Below are 17,914 nucleotides of genomic sequence, written 5' to 3'. Positions count from 1 at the left end.
GATCGTTTTAAATTTCAAAGTTGACGGAATCGGACAGAAGCTTACGCAATTACTAGTAAATTATTTAAACATGGTGGTTCAATCAAAGCTAACCAATTTGAACAGCCTTAGAATACTGCGAACATTCACTTCTACCTCCGCGAAATTTCATCCCTATTGGTTCAGCAGCACAGTTGCGGCCAGTAGCAGTCTATTGGCTTGAGCTGCCTGTGCATTCGAGGTCAGTCCCATCTCGCTCGGTACATTCGCTGAAGCGCTTCCTAACAGCCAGAGACCTCCCACTTGATCGGTTGATCGTTCAGCATCCCGTTGGTGTTTCCCTGCGGTGCCCGTTAAAAGATATTGGGAACTGAACGCCGCAGTCGTGTTTCAGCACATCAAAGTATAAAGTTTCAATTGAAATCTTTTTGAAAACGTTAACTCTTCCAAAATAGGCTGACCTCGATTGTTTGCTGGTTCGTTCTCTTGCCGTTCGTTTCTTTCTCCGAGACGATGTCCCTCTGGTGTGGTTTTGAGGAACGCGCGTGTCAGTGCGGCGGCGGTGCACATCGCCACTAGACACGATACAGGTAGATTGATGAAAGCCAGGTCCAGGGTAGAGCAGGAACGAGAGAAGGGGCCTACAAATCGAGTTCGAAGCCCTCCCATGGTTTGACAAAGGTGCGTTAGCTCAACCTGGCCCCGTGTGTCCCGGCGATGCGGATCTTGTAGAACATATCAATCTGAAGTTGCTTGACGGGGAAAAAATGGAATTGAACAACAGAAACATGAAAGCATCACACTAGCAACCGCGTGAAGAGAGGGAAAAAAAGCCCAACGAGATGGAATCCAAATCTGCCAGAGGTGGACGAGGAAACCGGTAACGTGCGGAACGTCGTGAAACTATGAGGAAGAAAAATGAGCTTCACTATCTTTCTATGGCGTTCCGATCGCATCGTTAAGATTCAATAATGAATTCATGTAGTAATTTCGTATAATCGAATATTTTCCCCGTCGTTTCCCTTCGCCTGTCACCACCAACCGCAGCAGAGTGCGGTGAAACTCGCGATGGCCGCCGATCAACACCATCATCCTAGCGGGATATTCAAAATAGGATCTACGTTTCCAAATCGACAAAGCACGCACTCTGTGGCGTGGAGAAGGAGACAAAAAACGCGAGAAGATAATCTATTATTGTCATACATTCGCTGGAGCCTAACGAAATCAAACAAAGAAAATCAAATGAATCATTCCGGTCGGGAGGGGGCGCTGCTTAACCCTCCCTACCCGTCGAACGTCGTCGCATGAAATGACATCTTTGCATTTAATCACGGGAATGGAGCATGATTTAATAAAAATAATCATAATCATAAATAAGCAGATGAAGATCAAAAGTTTCGTCCCGCCGCATCTGGTCCGTCTTATGTCTGTCACTGTTTGCTTTTTTTTTCGCTGCGTTACTCTTTTCTTTCCTTGCTGGTTTCCCCACGCGTTGGACAAAACTTTTATGCTATTGAAACGACGACGACGATGTTTTTTTTTCGGGGGGAAGATTTTGCCGCCGCAGTCTCCGTCACGAATGGACACACGAATTTTTGTCGGAGTCCAAGTCCGCTTGAAACCGCAGTGGGATAGAGCAGGGAAGAAATAGTTTTTTTCGAGTTTCACGCGAGTGATTTGCTCTCGAATTTGCCAGTAATCGTTCGATGTACAAAACATGTTCTACAGCGTTTTTTTTTTGTTCTAGTCGTACTTTGGTTCAGAAGTGTTGTTAACTCGATGATCAACGATTACAGATTCCATGTTCTGTATTTAATTTGATTTACAAAAAAAACTAACCAGATTTAAATAATAAGAAAATCCTTTTCATCTTATCGTCACAAACGGTTTGTGATTCGCAACAATAAATAATGTAAATCTCTATGAGTCCAAAATACTCAAAAATACTCAGGAATCAAAATTCGAAATGTCAAATTTCAAGAATGTCGAGAATGTCACAAATGTCGAAGAATTTAAGAAAAATGGAACAAAGAACAGTGTCAACAATAAAAGGAACAACTGATATTTTGACATATTAACACAAATTGAAATGATAAACTTTAACACAAAAAGTTACATCTTGGTTCGCCATCGAAGCAAAAAATTCAAGTGTTATCAAAACATCGCTGCAAGGAATTTCCTTTCCCCCCGAAAAAGGCATCATTTTTCATTTCAAGCCTAAATCTAAATCTTACACTACAATCTATTTACAATACAACTTTTTAATTTAAAGCTTCTCGCAGCAACAATTTTGGCAGCTGAAGCCATCATCATCATTCGCCAAAAACTTCGTGTTAACAACTGAAATATATTAGCGAAACATGTTCCCAGCGAATGCAGAAAAAGATTGCGGAGATCTATTTTCCCCCCGAGTCTCCCTCCCTGCTCCAAGTTCCAAGCTTAGCCATCTCTGGAGCCACCGAGGACGGCCTCTGATGGACTGGCGGCGAACTTCGGCGTTCGTGTCGTTCGAGCGGATCTGATTTACCATAGTTCCATCGGATGGGGCCGGGTACCACGCATCGAAATACCAAACGCTCGTCACAGGCCAGGTGGACCACGATTTGGCGGCTGAAACGTTTTAAAATGGAAATGGGGAGCTGCCCGACCTCTCGACATCCCGTAGCTTCTCAGGTGAAGAGAAAGAGAGATAGAGAAATAAAAAACGATCAAGTCATCGATCATTTCCCGTTTTTTTACTTGTGCCGTTTGTTACGGCGCGAGCGCAATCCCCAACCAGGTGAAGGTTTTTTTCCGCCGATTAAAGATCGAAATGATATTGTTCCTATCGAATTTTTTCACTCTCTCGCTCGCTTCGCCTGCGATGGAGTATGAAATATGTTGGAAACATTTGTTTTCTGCCTTAACAAGGTACGGTATTTGCGAACTCCAGAGTATGTATGCACGATCAGAAGGGGAGGTCAAAGCACCACCACTGCGGCCGAGAACAGAAGTGAGAACTCTACGCGATCGGCAACGGGAAGTGGGAAGTAAAAAAATGACTTTCATTATTTATTTATTTACGAAATTTTCCTCTGATTTGATCTTTGCCGGGGCATCGTTGACGGAAGAAGCACGACGGGTCGGAATCGTTCGAACCACGACGACGACGCGTTGATGAGCCTTTCAAACACTCTCCCCATTTCGTAGCGGGGTTAATTATGGCGACTTCACGTAGTCACCATCGCCATCCAATTGTGGGACCAAGAGTCACGCTTTATGCCTTTCTTTCGATTCCCTCTCGTCGCGTGCCACCTCCTAGAGGCGCGATGATTTCGGATTCATTTTGCTGCCTAATCTACGAAGCAATCAACGAAGTATACTAAGTCTGCGCGCAAGTCTGGACCCGATTTGAGCCAGTTTGTAGAACCGTTGACGAAATGATGCTGGTACCTTGTTACAATTACTCAACTGCACTGCAACGCAACGTGGCCAATTTGATTGTTATCTAACCGTTGAGTTATTCCGACTCGTTAAATTCTCCAACGATGCAATCGCGATGAAGATCACCGTTCCAAGGATGGATGGCATTTTTTTTGCTCTCGTCCGTCAAATCACACAAAATCGCCCGCTCGATTGATTTGTCTAATTTGGAAAATTAGCGAAAGTTACCTCAACCGTCCGTTGGCCATTGCGATGCGGGCTGGCATCCGTTGCGCACTCAAACGTTTTGTCTGTTACCCACATTCCTTGCCTTGGCCACGAGTGAGCACTAATTTAGCAGCAATTTCCGCTAATTTCGATTGCGTATGTTCTTCACTCTGCGTTTCAGGTCACCGACACCAACGACAATCCACCGTCATTTTCTGAGCCGGCCTATTCGTTCGACATACCGGAGAATGCGGCCCGTGGCTTCCAGGTGGGCATGATCTCGGCCAGCGATCCCGATCTGGGCAGCAACGCGGCCGTCACCTACAGTGTCATCTCGGACTGGGCCAACGACGTGTTCTCGCTAAATCCGCAGACTGGAATCTTCACGCTAACGGCCCGGTTGGATTACGAGGAGGTAAGTTTTTTTTTTTTTGCTGTAAATCGGATTATTTAGAAGAGCATTGATTGAGTTATCAATATTCTCAACACGTGTGAGCTTCGACGCCGACCGATCTGTATTCAATTAAACCATTCCCGTTAGTCTCTGACAGCGCTAGGAATTTGGTCTCGTATTGAGGCGCTTGCCATAAAACCTAACCCAACTCCAGTCTCGTCGTCGTCGTGTCGACAATTAAAACCCGAACCGTGCATAAATAATGAATTTACATTTAGACTTTTTACGATCATCTCTAAATTCAAGCCCAGTTTTACGGCGGATCACAAGACGGTCGAGCGTGAAAGTCTCTAAACTAACAAACCATCATCGTTAAAATAGTTATCGACTTAAGTTACAACTAATGCACAGTCAGTGGTTTGGTGGCTCATTTCCGCTGTTTTTTTTATTTTTTTTAATACTCTATCTTATCTCATCCACCGCCCGTCTGTCACACGCAGGTACAGCACTATATTCTGGTAGTGCAGGCCCAGGATAGCGGCCACCCGAGTTTGTCCAGCACGCTGACCGTCTACTGCAACGTGATCGATCTGAACGACAATGCACCGATCTTCGACCCGATGAGCTACTCGAACGAGATCTTCGAAAACGTACCGGTCAACACCGACGTGGTTACGGTCAGTGCCACCGACACCGATTCCGGTAAGTTTGTACTCTTTAACGTTTTACTATGATTCAAATTTCACTAGATTAAAATCGACTTAGAACAATATTCACTCTTATCCATAATAATTATGCACTCATCAATTACATCTAGATATTGATTATTATTGATTGATAATATACCCGCACAGAAGCTCTGTAGCCCTTCTTGATGATTGCTATTGGAGATAAATGTTAAGCTACTCACTTGTAATCCGGTTTTATGGGGACGGCATCATTTATCATGAACAGTCTTCCACGATTGCATCCCACTGTTTTATGCCGTTCGTACTTCTGTAATGGAAATCACTCTTTATGATGGAAACATGATAATTTCCAATCGTTCTCCCTATCCTATGTGCTGTGCTTTTGTTAACATATATTTCCTATTAAAAGCACATCTACTAAACGTTCTTGATCAAAATTTGCTTCGATCAATTTCGTAGCAGATGGAATTTTGCGTAAATCTTCAAAAAGACGAATGCGGAATTGCTTCGCCTTTATTCTATTTAATGATCATTCTTTTATGAAATATCAATTTTAAGGAGCTTTGAACAAGAAGTCAAAATCTAATTACAGGAAAAACACATACTATTATTGTTCCCCTCCCCTTTTTTGATATAATTGCTAGTTTTTGTTGGTAACCCAAAGTTAATAATGTCTACACCGTTTTCAATAAATTTGGATGCAATATAAAAATTTCTTAACAATGTGAAAACATCACACATTTAATTTCCGAGTATTTTTTTAATTGAAAGTACTTTTCATAGAAAACATCTACAGCAGATGTTTTGTTATCAACCCCAGCCTTAATTAGCTTCACCAACTTCAAACGCTGTTAGAAGCTGCATCACAGATTTTCTAGATAACCGTTTTAAACTGTGCCAAGGTGAAGATATCGTAATCAGCAAGCTTCCAGACAAAAAAGTCCATTAGGTTCAGACCTGGGGAGCTTGGCTGCCATTATTTTTTATTCGAAAAAAAAACCGTTATATTGTCTCGGCACCAACCTTGAACCAAGTTTGAGATATGCGCTGGTGCACTCTGGAATCGAGAAATACTCCGTTGGAACTCCGAAATATTGTCTCTTGCCCACAGTTGATCGTTTTGTGCATTGTGTGGCTGCTCCAGGAAAAATAATTTCTCATCAGAAAAAAATTAACTCGTGATAAATGTGCCGTGAAAACATCATTTTCGCTCTATTTTTTTCTGCGAGGACTCGTAAACACCGTAACTTTACGCTTCTTGTAGACCTTACATCCAAGCAAGCGGTAGAACAATTTTTCACTGTGAAAATCGTGTTCTTCTGCTTCTGACGCTAGCAAAGCACGCTGACTAAATACATTCTAGAAAAAAAACTGCCACAACGTATTTTTCAATAGGGTAAAAGCACCAGTTTTTGCCATAGTATGTTATTAATAAAAGATATTTGGCCTTCTTCCTTCGAAAAATATGTAATTGAATCAGTTCAACAATGAAATCGGATGAACTCGCCTATTGAGTTAAAATAATAAAATTTTGTTATTTTGTTTACATATTTTCCAACCAAAAAACTTCTCTAGGCTCTTGTTTTGGCCATAGCATTTCTAAATTGGCCACTTGGGGCTCCTATTTTAGCCAATTCGCGAAAAAGTTGAATTTACACAGATTTATTCCATAATTTGACTTTACCATGTAGATGTATTTCATCAGCAGAAAATCCTCGTTATTTGACTAACTGAACTAATAAACATTGTATGACAACACTCTATTGCTCGCTTGGTCGGTCCTCATTGGAATTCTGTTTCACTGTCTGGATTCCTCACTACAATAATGCAATCCACCGCATTGAAAGCATCCAGCGCCGATTCGTATGTTACGCTCTAAAAATGCTTCCATGGCCGACACCCGATTCGAGGATCGCTGCCAGCTTCCCCAGCTCGATACTCTTCAGCTTCGCCCAGAAACAGCGCGCGCCATGGTAGTCTCGGATGTTTTGACTTCACGGATTGATTGCCCGGCCATTCTTCGCCTAATCAACCTAAACGCGCCATCCAAAACCCTGCGGAGGTCATCTGCGTTGCCACTGCCTTTTCGTCACACCAACTATAGTGCAAACAGTGCCATCATTGGTATTCAACGTGCCTTCTACCGTGTGTCATGTGCTTTAGACTTTCATTTATCGCATTATATCAAATAGCGGTGCTGTAGTAATACAATCTTTCTTATCTAAAAGCAGTTTTGTGTTTTCACGAAACTTATGCGATATCGTATGACAGCCCGAAAAACTCCGTACTTTTCATGTTTTGCATCAATGTTTATACGTTACCATGGATTTGTTTACATATGGCCAATATCAGGATTATGAATTATGGAATTGCATTGATATGTGGCCAAGAATGGATCATTGATCGTTTTTGGAAGCTTTCGTTATTTTTGATATTGCGGAGAAAAATCATACCATAATGCCTATTTTTTTATCCATGTGCAGTAGTAAGTTGTGCTTGATGCTGGTAACAAAATTTGTCATAGAAATGGACAATCCTAAACAAGGTTATGCTCTATCAAAAATAGCTTGAAAATTACCTTAACGTTAGACTGTACAGTAATCCTGGGAGAGTATAATTAGTTCTTTATTAAAAGTAAAATACGCATATTTGTTAGCTACAGCGAGTGATATATTTGTCGAAAAATATCTGTAGTTTCAATAGGAGACTTCGAAATAGGAGTAATTTAAGATACTTCTTCACAATTATCAATTTAATTCTATCATGGCCAAAACTGGTGCTATGGCCAAAACCGGTGCTTCTCCCTAAACGTACTTTGACTTTTTTTTTGTAGAAACGAGAATCACGCACGTTATATATGAAGAGAATCACGCACGTTATATGCGAAGATTTTAAAATTAATTGATTGATCTTGTAATAATATTTCTCAACAAAAATTGAATGAAGTAGACAGAAATATAACGAAATAACATCGCCAAAGTGTATATTTCTTCGAAGCGTGAATGTCAAATAACCAATTTTTTGTGGGAGAGCCGACGGTCGTTCTACATTTACGAGCGAAAGCCTACTGCGACGCACACTAACGAAGCGAACCAAAAGAAAGTGTTGACCGTTTAGTTACAATTCAAAGTCAATTGCCAAAACATTTTGGACAGATCTAATATATTCAGATCGGTGACGAGTTTTCGAACTGAACATTCGAAAACAAAACATAACTGACAGTATGTAATATACGAAAGAAACGGGAAATCCAAACACTCGAAAACTTGTACCTATTCGAATATATTGAACATGGTGTAGAAACTGATGCAATGTTATTAGGAAAATTAGTCAATAAATCCAGAAGTGTTGCCAGATAGCTTCTTTCTGCTTGAGCTTGATTGACCACCATCGGTTGCCACTTCGTTACTGACCAGAGTCGGTCGGAATTGTACATCTATATCATAATTTATTGCTTGGGATTAGCTTTTCGAAGTGCATCTCCAATGACCCCTGCATGCGTGCATAACCTGAACAAAGTTTCGGTAACATTAATTAAAAACAAACTATCTGTTAAAGTTATCTACACGTGAAAATAGGTTACCATGGAACGGGGTGAAATTGATCAATTTTTATAACAATTTCCATATATAATTATAATTTTAAAACAAGTACTGGTATGTGCTCCAGTAAACCTCTATGGCTATTGGTGAAATTTCTATCGTCTACTTCATGAAATAAAATCGATAATTCTATAAGGCACTATGAGGTAAATTGGGGTGAAATTAATCACCATTGAAATCCATACATTCTTTTGGCAATGTGTTTTTTTTTTCGATATGCTAAAGATGAATGATGATTTCTTTACTGAAAAATATCATTTACAGCTAGTTTGGACACGAAAATAATAATATTTCAGGTTAAAATTTGTTTACTTTGGTTCACGAGCTGATTGTTGCTAAATTTGCTCTTACTTAATCGTCGTTAGACCGATTTTAATTCGGTTTGTTGCAAAAGCTCAAAAACTAGCTCTGAAATTAAAATCTTTGTGGTTTCCTGCGAATTCATCAGTATTTCTTTAATGGTATGGAATGATCTTTGTTGAAAATTACATTTTTTGAGCTTTTATCAAGCTTTATTCACTTCTCCAAATTTAACGTAATTAACCCTCAACTAAGATTACTTGAAGTAAATTTAATACTTTTTTTGTTATTTGGAAACTTGTTTGATCAAATTTGAATGAGTTTTGACTGAGTTAGAAGAATTTTTCGAAAATATGAAAAAAATACACCGGACATGCAAGGGTTAACTTTGACAGGTATGTGAATCATGAAAAAGTTGCGTTTATGGACACGTTAACATTACCTAGTGTTGTAAGAGCAATATCTTTTGATTAGTATTTTTTATCACGAATTTTCAGGTTAACAATTTCACCCCACTGATCAATTTCAACCCACTGATCAATTTCACCCCATTCCACGGTATCCCGCTCAAAAAGACTCACTAACTTGCCCAAAACATCTGAAGCCTGTTGGGAAAACGAAACAAATCACTTCCTTGTCTGCAATGACACGTTTTAAGCAGCTGGACAAATATTCAGCTGGAAATTAATTGAATTTTTCAAATTCAAACTAGAAGCCAAAACAACTCTACACGATTGCTCGTTTGCTAGTATATGTAGAGAAATATCACTTTTCTGTCGTTTAAAAATTGTATTAATATCAATAAAAACACTTGAAATAACCCGATATTGCAATCCACACTGTGACATCTAGTGTTACACCTAGGGGCTAGACCACTCCATTTTTATGAAAAATACCTCAATTATACTATACGATATTGGCTGCTACACTTTGATATATATTGTGTCACATATTACATCACACCGACGACAATGTGACGTCAAAGAACACTGATATAGATAGAGGTGTGAATACTGGAGATATTTCGCAGTATATCAATAGTGTCTTACCGCTAGTCATTAACAGTCGGTGCAATAGAAAATGAAATATTTTTTCATTGGGTAGGTACCTGTTTGAATGTCAACACATCACAAGTTCATAAACAATAACTTGTGCTTATATTTCTGACTTCATGTAATGCGTTACATATTCGAGCACCTCCACACCCTGCAGTAACTACTCACACACTTGTTTTGACAAAAGACTAGTGGAAAAGCAAGTGAAATGTAAACTTCTACTAAGCAGCAATTTACGCGCACACAACGTGAACCGTGTTGCCAAAGTCTCCCCAATTGCCAGATTGTTTCTTTTTGCATTTAAAAGTTAAATTTCATTTTATCGGACAATGAGTTTGTTTTAATTTCAGATTCGCTAATTTTATCGTATTTCTGAGAAATATTTACGCGAAAAACAAATATCACCCCGAGGTATTAAGGGCAAAACTCAAGTTACAGCATTTTAAAGATATAAAGGTAAATTTTTCTGCTTCTGAGTAGTGTTTTTTTTTTTTTAAGATTTTATCTCAATAGATATTCTATTTTTCGAACTAAATTTCTATTTTTAACAACGGCTTTTACCCGTTAACATTCAAGTTCATCGAATAGACAATGCGTGCAGTAGGGAAAGCGAAAAATAAGCGAACTGGAAATATGATACAGATTTGAAAAAAATATACCGCATCCCGACGAGACTTGAACCCGCAATCTCCCTGTCTCCGGCATGGTGTTTTGACCAATTAAACTACGGGGAACGGTGGTACTGTTCCACAATTTATATGCGTATTCCACTGCCGACTCATTCTATTGCTCATCCCTAACTACACACACTGCTGTGCAAGCGTTATTTATAAACTGAAAGGAATGTCTCATCACACACAGGAAAGTCAGCTGATGCTGATAACTCTTAAAGACCTGTGTGATCGAGACCAAAGTCAGTCTGAGTCGTGCTTCTATATCAAGTATTTTTATGAAAATTAGTCAAGAAATCCAAAAAATATCAATTTTGAGTGGCAGCGTTGCCGGATCTGTTATTTTTGCATTCGTAAAATTAATTCGCGTTTTCCGGCTAATTAGTATGTTCTGATTTGAAATTTGATCGTGTTTCTGGAAAAGTTTTATACGAAGAACGCTCAAACTATTATGGCCGAAAGTTGAATTACAGCATTTTTAAGAAATGAAATAGAATAAAAATTACTGATTTGCTTAAAATTGTTTGATTATTGACATTCTGAATGATGCAATGATTTATAAACTGATAAAATTTTCTCTAGGAATAGATTCTCATACCTCCAGTTAAGTTGAAACCAAAAAAATTTTAAAAAATGTTTTTGTATGGATATCCAAGCAACTGGCAACACTTCTGGCCAAAATTTTTTATGTTTCCTGAAATCCTTGGCGAATTCTCTTCATCCTTCAATCCTTCAGAATGTCCATAATCAAACAGAAATTGTAAGCAAACAAGAGTATACTTGACTCTATTTCTTAAAAATTCTATATCTCGAGCTTTACACTTAAATTCTCTTAGTGTTAAAGGTTTGTTATGCAAAATTGTCTCTGAAACACGATAAAATTTCCAAATTTGAAATCAAAACATTCTCATTTGGGCACCAAAAAATCATAGAAATGGTTGAATAGCTATCTGCCCATAATTCAAAAATTGGCTAATATGCCATTTTTACCAAAATCGAGAAAACAGTTTCTCGTGATGGTACACACCCTAAACAAGGTCCCTACGGAAGCCGATTGTCAAAAAATGCATTTGGGAAGGCAGCAAACGTGGAACAATTTTGGCTAATATCCAAAATAATTGAGAATTTGGCTAATATCCAATATCCAATATGAACCTGTGACATGTTCACGAACCAGTGTATTATTACTGAACTGTGTTTCTTCCAACTTTTGAAAGTGTGTTGTAGCTAGGCGGCAGGTGTATCAAATTTGACTTTTTCACGAAGAATATTCGATGCTACAAGACTTTGTTTGTTGTACTGCGAAACCCAATGATCAAAACGTGTGACTGTTTCCTTCTGTCATAAATCTTTACATTTAAAAAAATGACATTTAGCTCTTTGATTAGGAGTAATATTAATAAAGAGAGGATTCAGATTTCATGTTGGATTTGATGAAAAAAAATAGGAAAGTGGATTGTGAGATTACCATGAATAATAATATTTTCGTTATATTATTATGTTGCTGCACGTAACAATTTTCTCGTCGTCCTTTTCATCCTCACTTGTGCTTTCGTGTTGTTTTATTAAATTTAAAATTATTTTCATCACCAACGAGTACGATATAATTCACATCGTATGGATATTAGCCAAATTGCACACCGTTTTGTCAACCTTTCGTTTATAATTGAAAAAACGGCTACTGTGTTAAAAATACGTGGCGGATGGAGTTTTTCTACAGATTTCTCTGTTTCAACTCAACGGCAAGGTTCCAGCATATATGAAGGGTGATATACTCAATAAAAAAGTTGTCATGAACAGTCAAAATATGTTGTACCGACAAAAAACTTTCAAATGCGTTTTTCTCGATTTGATGCCTATGGCATATTAGCCAATTTTTGAATTATGGGCAGCTATTTTCTTTCATTTATTCCGGTTTGAGCTTTTGGAGTGCACTTTTTTTTCATTTTGTCGACCAGTGTAATGTATCAGTTTATTTCTAGGCATTATGTATTTGTAACCATAATTAAATGTAATTAATGGGTTTTGACGAAAAATGAGACTTCACTCTTGTATATTGGACATAACCTATTCTCAATATTCATAAAAAAGGCGGTCTCACGAGCGAGGGGTGGTCCAATCGGTACCAAAGCTCAGTGGTACGAGAACTCAGGATCGTGAACTTTTTTCAGTCTTACCCCAAATACTGTTGTTTTTTTGGACATTCCTAAGGTCTTTTTTTACGCGGATTTTGTAATTCACGCGTTTTATTACGCGGATTTCAGAATTTGCGCGGATTTTTCAGAAATGTCGTCAAATCGCTTATTTAGAGTGTCCGATGAGGTTACTTAATCCAATTACTAAATATGATTTGGTCTAAACTTTTTATATTACTGCTTGATATTCAGCTGAATTCGCACGCGGAAATAACACTGCCATTGATATTTTTTGAAAGAATTTAGCAAAAATGATTTAAAACGTCTAGCACATGAAGTTTTCAACACGGATTCCGGAATTTACACGGTTTTTTCAACGCGGATTGCGGAATTTACCCTGTTTTTATTTGAATTTTTTAAGCACAGTACATAAAAAGCCTGTAACCGTGCAGTAGCAATTTTAGCATCGAGGGGCAAATTTTCTCAATGAGCAATTCTCGCTGAAACCGTCCCACTGGTGACATGAGGTCTTTCAAAAAGGATATTTTTATGTCTAAATGATTGAAAGTAGCGAAAAAATGAGGAAACCACTTTGGTTAGTTCATATTGAGTGGCCCCTCGGGCACAAATCGGTTAAACGGTTTTTACAAAAATTGATTTTTGAGCAATTCTTGACCTTTTTATTGATTCATTTCTCTTGAATTTGTCATTGAACCCCCTGCAACCAACACATCGTTTTCAAGAGGAATGACAGAGCTTTCATTTGAAGTAGAAAAAAAATGGCCGCCATCTTGGATCTCGCCGCCATCTTGGATTTCATCAGAAAAACGTGATTTTGAGCAAGTTCGCAACCACCGATTTTAAATTTGAACCATTGGAATGTACTGTTTGAAGGTCGATTTTGAAAAGTGACCAGAATGACAAGATAACCTTAATGCTCACCTAATGTTTTGAATGTATCTTAAAGCATTTTTTCTCAGCTTTCTAATGATGATGTCAAATTCAAAATCGGTGGTTGTGAACTTGCCTAAAAACACATTTTTCTGATGAAATCCAAGATGGCGGCGAGATTCAAGATGGCGGCCAAGTTTTTTCCACTTCAAATGAAAGCTCTATTATTTTTCTTGAAAACGATGTGTTGGTTGTAGGGAGTTCAATGACAAATTCAAGAGAAATAAATCAATAAAAAGGACAAGAATTGCTCAAAAATCAATTTTTGTAAAAACCGTTTTACCGATTTGTGCCCGAGGGGTCACTCAATATGAACTAACCAAAGTGGTTTTCTCATTTTTTCGCTACTTTCAATCATTTAGACATAAAAATATCCTTTTTGAAAGACCTCATGTCACCAGTGGGACGGTTTCAGCGAGAATTGCTCCAATGTTGGGTACTACTGTAAGGGCAAAGCAAAGCCTTCGGTGCTACGTTCCGATTCGGAACTTGACCTTCTGTTTATTTATACACAGACTTCGCAGCCGACTGTTTAGTGTACAGGACAATTGCGGGGCTAGCGCTACGATCCTACTGACACTAACAGTCTCTCCCGAGCCGAGACTCGAACCTACGACGACTGGCGTGTTAGGCCAGCATCGTACCTCGAGACCAACTGGGAGGGCAAACAAAACCTACATAGGATGAATCATTATTACTCCACACAATTATTTGAAACGTTTGTCGCTTCCAGTATCTTCATTGCTTGATGTGCAATTTAAAAAAAAACCTATTTTTATATATTTTAGCAATGACCCGGTCTGTGCAGATGCTATTAGTTTCTTCTACAAAGCTGTTTGTTTGAAGATGCTGACCATTATTGCATTCTAAATGCTACAGTTATTTAAATATTTAAAAAAATCAAGTTTAATATAAAAGGTTATATCTCCAAAACAAGGAGAGTAACAAGGAAAATGTTTCGGGAAAGTTTTTCATGACAACATTATGTACACCTTTGTTGGAAACACCATTTCTCAAAAGTGCAACCCTGAAAAGTTAAATTTTGTAGCGCGACAAGCGACGAAGTTCTCAAGGAGCCATCCACATACCACGTGGACAGCTTTGGGGAGGGGGGGGGGGGGTTGGCTAATGCCCACGGTCCATACAATTATTTTAGAATTTATATGGGCAGTTGTCCACGGAGGGGGAGGCAGGGGTCAAAATCGTTAAAAATCTGTCCACGTGGTATGTTGATGGCCCCCAACTAAAATTTATTTTGATTCATTGAGGCTTTTTATATTCTAAATATCTTCTCAATATGGTTTGTCAATAAAATCAGTATTTGGAGAGCAAATTAAGAAAAGTTCTCGATTTAAGCTCGAACTTTGAGCCAAATATGGGAAGGTCATTGACATGAGGTGTGCACACTTGAGACGGAATGATATATTATAAAACCCTTTAAAATGAAAACGCATTGGAATAGAAGAAAGATTTGACCGCACTCAACCACGTCGAAAACACACCGAAATTGTTGATAGAACAATTAAAAGTAAAATCATGGAACTATACTAATATATTTGTATGAGAAAGAAAAACAATAACAAAGCGTACGAAGTTACAATACAATATTTCTCGAATACCAGATTTGCCTGGTAACTGCAAAATTTGGCATATAAGCTTGTAATTCATGCGAACAATTCACAAGTTGGAGCAGCGTGACTAAATTTTCCTGCAGTGGACTTGTCAATGAAACGAGCAAAAAAAATTGAAACATAATATCCCTGCTGCTCTAGTCTGGCGGTGTGATTGATAATAAATTATTTTCCACTTAAGAAAAATTCAATTTCCTCAATGTCATAATCTCTACCCACAAGGCGGCACATGCCGCCAGTCAGTGGCCGGGTCTAGTCTAACGCATATACGGAGCAATAAATTTGCGCAACGTCCGAAGCAATTTTTCATAATTACACCAGTCCCTGCTGAGAGCAATGCACAGAATGTCACCAACAGCGCTGCCAGATTTATTTATAAGCTGCCGCAGTATATTTCGGTAAATCAAGGTAGCTTTATGACATTTTATTTTAGGATCACGAGCCTGGCAGCTATGATCGCCATCAAAGCATGCTTGGCTAGCTTTATTTAGTGCTTGTAGTAATAATGCACTGGAGCTTTTTATGTTCGCTAATTGCATTTTCCGTGGTTACACTGGACGCAGGAGAGTTCAATTTAATAGTTATCATATGTCAAACTTAATTCAAATCAAATTAAATCAAGCATTGATGTTAAAAATCGCCTTCTTTGATTTTCAATAACTCACTGAAACCGACGAGCGAAAACAAACTTCATCAGTGTAATGGCGGAATCACGCCCCCAGCACACTCCCAAAAACTGCTAACAATTGAACGTTAGTTAGCTTGCTTGGATGGTGAAACCATCCAAAACCAAATGTTACATCGAAATTACTGTTAATGTTTTGACATTTCGAAAAGTTATAGAAGTGTTTTTTGAGATATTTCAAGGTGAAAATCAATACTTAACCACTGTGCACTAGCTAATGAAGAAAAACAAACAGAAAACTTGCTTTAGTATTTACGAACAATTGTAGAAAGATGAATAAGAATAATAATAATAATAGCATCGCATTCGGACTTCATGCATGCCATTCTGTAGCAATAAGAAGAATCACCGAAAAACGTATGCCTGTACTTATTTACGTTTGAATTCGAATCCGCATTACCCCGAAGGATATTCCCAACCGCAGCGAAGAAGATGCTGCGGAAACGACGACGACGATGATGACGACGCACAAACGCGCAGCACAAGTTTATTATTACTTCTCGCAAAAGCATTCACGCACTGCTCATTACCCGTTCGGTCGTTCGATTATACATTTTCAGGTGGTTTTCATTGGCGGTCCAAAACTGTCTCTCTGCTTGCCAAAGCCCGAGTGGCGAAAGGTAATAAATTTTTTGTCCAATGGGGTCTACATCAAATAGATCTCGCTTATATTGACTTGGCAGTTTATTAGAACTCATGGTTTTGTTAACACTATTTGTAAGCTTTTTGAACTCATTATACGTAAAATCAAATAAGTTGCTCTATACTGTTCAATTAGATTTTATTATGATATTGGGAAGTACAGGAAAAACGGAACAATATGATACAATTAACAAGCGATTCCTCGCATTGTTTTGTGCAGGAATCGCTACTTGATCGGGTTGTCCTTCAATTTGAATAAAATAATCATAACAAATGACACAACGATCTGCGAGCCCGTTTGCAGCAGCCTACTTTTCAGCTGTCAAATCGCACCGCGTCTTTGCGTCGGTGCCTCATTTATTGACTAACAAATGAATTCTTCCGAGTGGCAAATACTTGAAGCGAAAACCGTTTTTGCATCAGCAGCAAAAAAGCGGGGCCATGAAGCAATCATTATCGGACAATTTACGCCTGGCAATCGTCATCCATTTCGTGCATGTGTCCGGATTTATCGCTGAAGTCAATGACCCGGTAATGCAACCCAGATCGAGGGGTTACGTGAAGTTTAGTAAAATTGTTCAACTAGAACTTAAGTTAGTCTCTCCTGAAAAGCTGTTGTTTTTTAGACTTAATTGTAATTCCGTTCATCCAGTGTATGTCGTCGTGAACCGGGTCCGGTCGGGGCCATTCGCAGCGTTATAAAAATTCAAAAACCATAAAACAAGATTATCATCGTCAATCGAGTCACCTTCACCACGCATACAAACAACGTCGTCGGTTTTATGATCCTTTCTCTGCTTTGGCGGGCACGGTGCGGAAGCAACACAAGCGGCAAGAAACTGGAATGTGTCGAATCAGCATCCCGAACGCTCCCGTTGCCTACGACGACGGGACGGTGCCGGAAAGATCATGATGATGATGATCTTTCCAGTGACCGCTTCGCGGATTGGTCGACCGCCACGCAGCCTTCTGCGTTCGGTGGTACTCCAAAGGTGACGAGAAACGATTGTTTCAATCAATGTTAGACAAAGTCAACATCTTTTCAGCCTCTGACCGTCTGACTGTCACCGCGCCTTCATTCCCCATGGACGGCTTCCCCCCAGTATCAACAGCGACTGCGACGGCGGCGGTTGCGGTTCGTGGCAGCGGGTGTCAACGGCAACACACTCGTCCGTGTTTCCTTTAAAGCACCTCTTCTTCACCACCTTGCGTGATGACGCGTCTGTTTTTTTCGATACCCTCGCTCGCACGAGACCAATCATTCCCGATCGTCCCACGCAAGAAGAATAAAACCGCGGCTTTGCGCGGAAACGCTTTTAACACCCCCGCGTGATGTGGTTTGACACCCAACCCAAAGGTAGAGGCCTCACCTCACGGTCAATCTTTGCGCGTTCACTGCTTTATCTCTATCGTGGTTCTCGCTGATGCCCGGTGTTTTTTTTTTCTTCCTGCACCTCTTCCTATACTTGGCGAGACCGGCTCTCCCGATTCGAGGTGGGACACCTATTAACGAACAGCCGAAGAGCCCATAAATTACGAAATAGATGTAA

The 17,914-nt window shown here is 39.2% G+C and overlaps 1 protein-coding gene and 1 long non-coding RNA gene across 2 annotated transcripts in view; one reads left to right on the top strand and one right to left on the bottom strand.

The window, feature by feature from the left end:
- LOC129726463 (uncharacterized) overlaps positions 1 to 17,914 on the bottom strand; it is a 125,533-nt gene that overhangs the window by 42,034 nt on the left and 65,585 nt on the right. The gene's annotated exons all lie outside the window — the stretch shown is intronic.
- The window catches only part of LOC129726443 (cadherin-related tumor suppressor), a 254,093-nt gene that overhangs the window by 175,122 nt on the left and 61,057 nt on the right, over positions 1 to 17,914 (top strand). The window contains exons 5-6 of the mRNA XM_055683139.1: positions 3,791 to 4,024; positions 4,504 to 4,705. Of these exons, the coding sequence (XP_055539114.1) occupies positions 3,791 to 4,024; positions 4,504 to 4,705 (436 nt within the window). The remainder of the gene's footprint in view (positions 1 to 3,790; positions 4,025 to 4,503; positions 4,706 to 17,914) is intronic.

The sequence above is a fragment of the Wyeomyia smithii genome, chromosome 3, assembly GCF_029784165.1.
Source record: "Wyeomyia smithii strain HCP4-BCI-WySm-NY-G18 chromosome 3, ASM2978416v1, whole genome shotgun sequence".
NCBI classification, from domain to species: Eukaryota; Metazoa; Arthropoda; class Insecta; order Diptera; family Culicidae; genus Wyeomyia; species Wyeomyia smithii.
The sequence above is the reverse complement of the archived record's forward strand: the minus strand, read 5'-3'. Positions and strand labels throughout refer to the sequence as shown.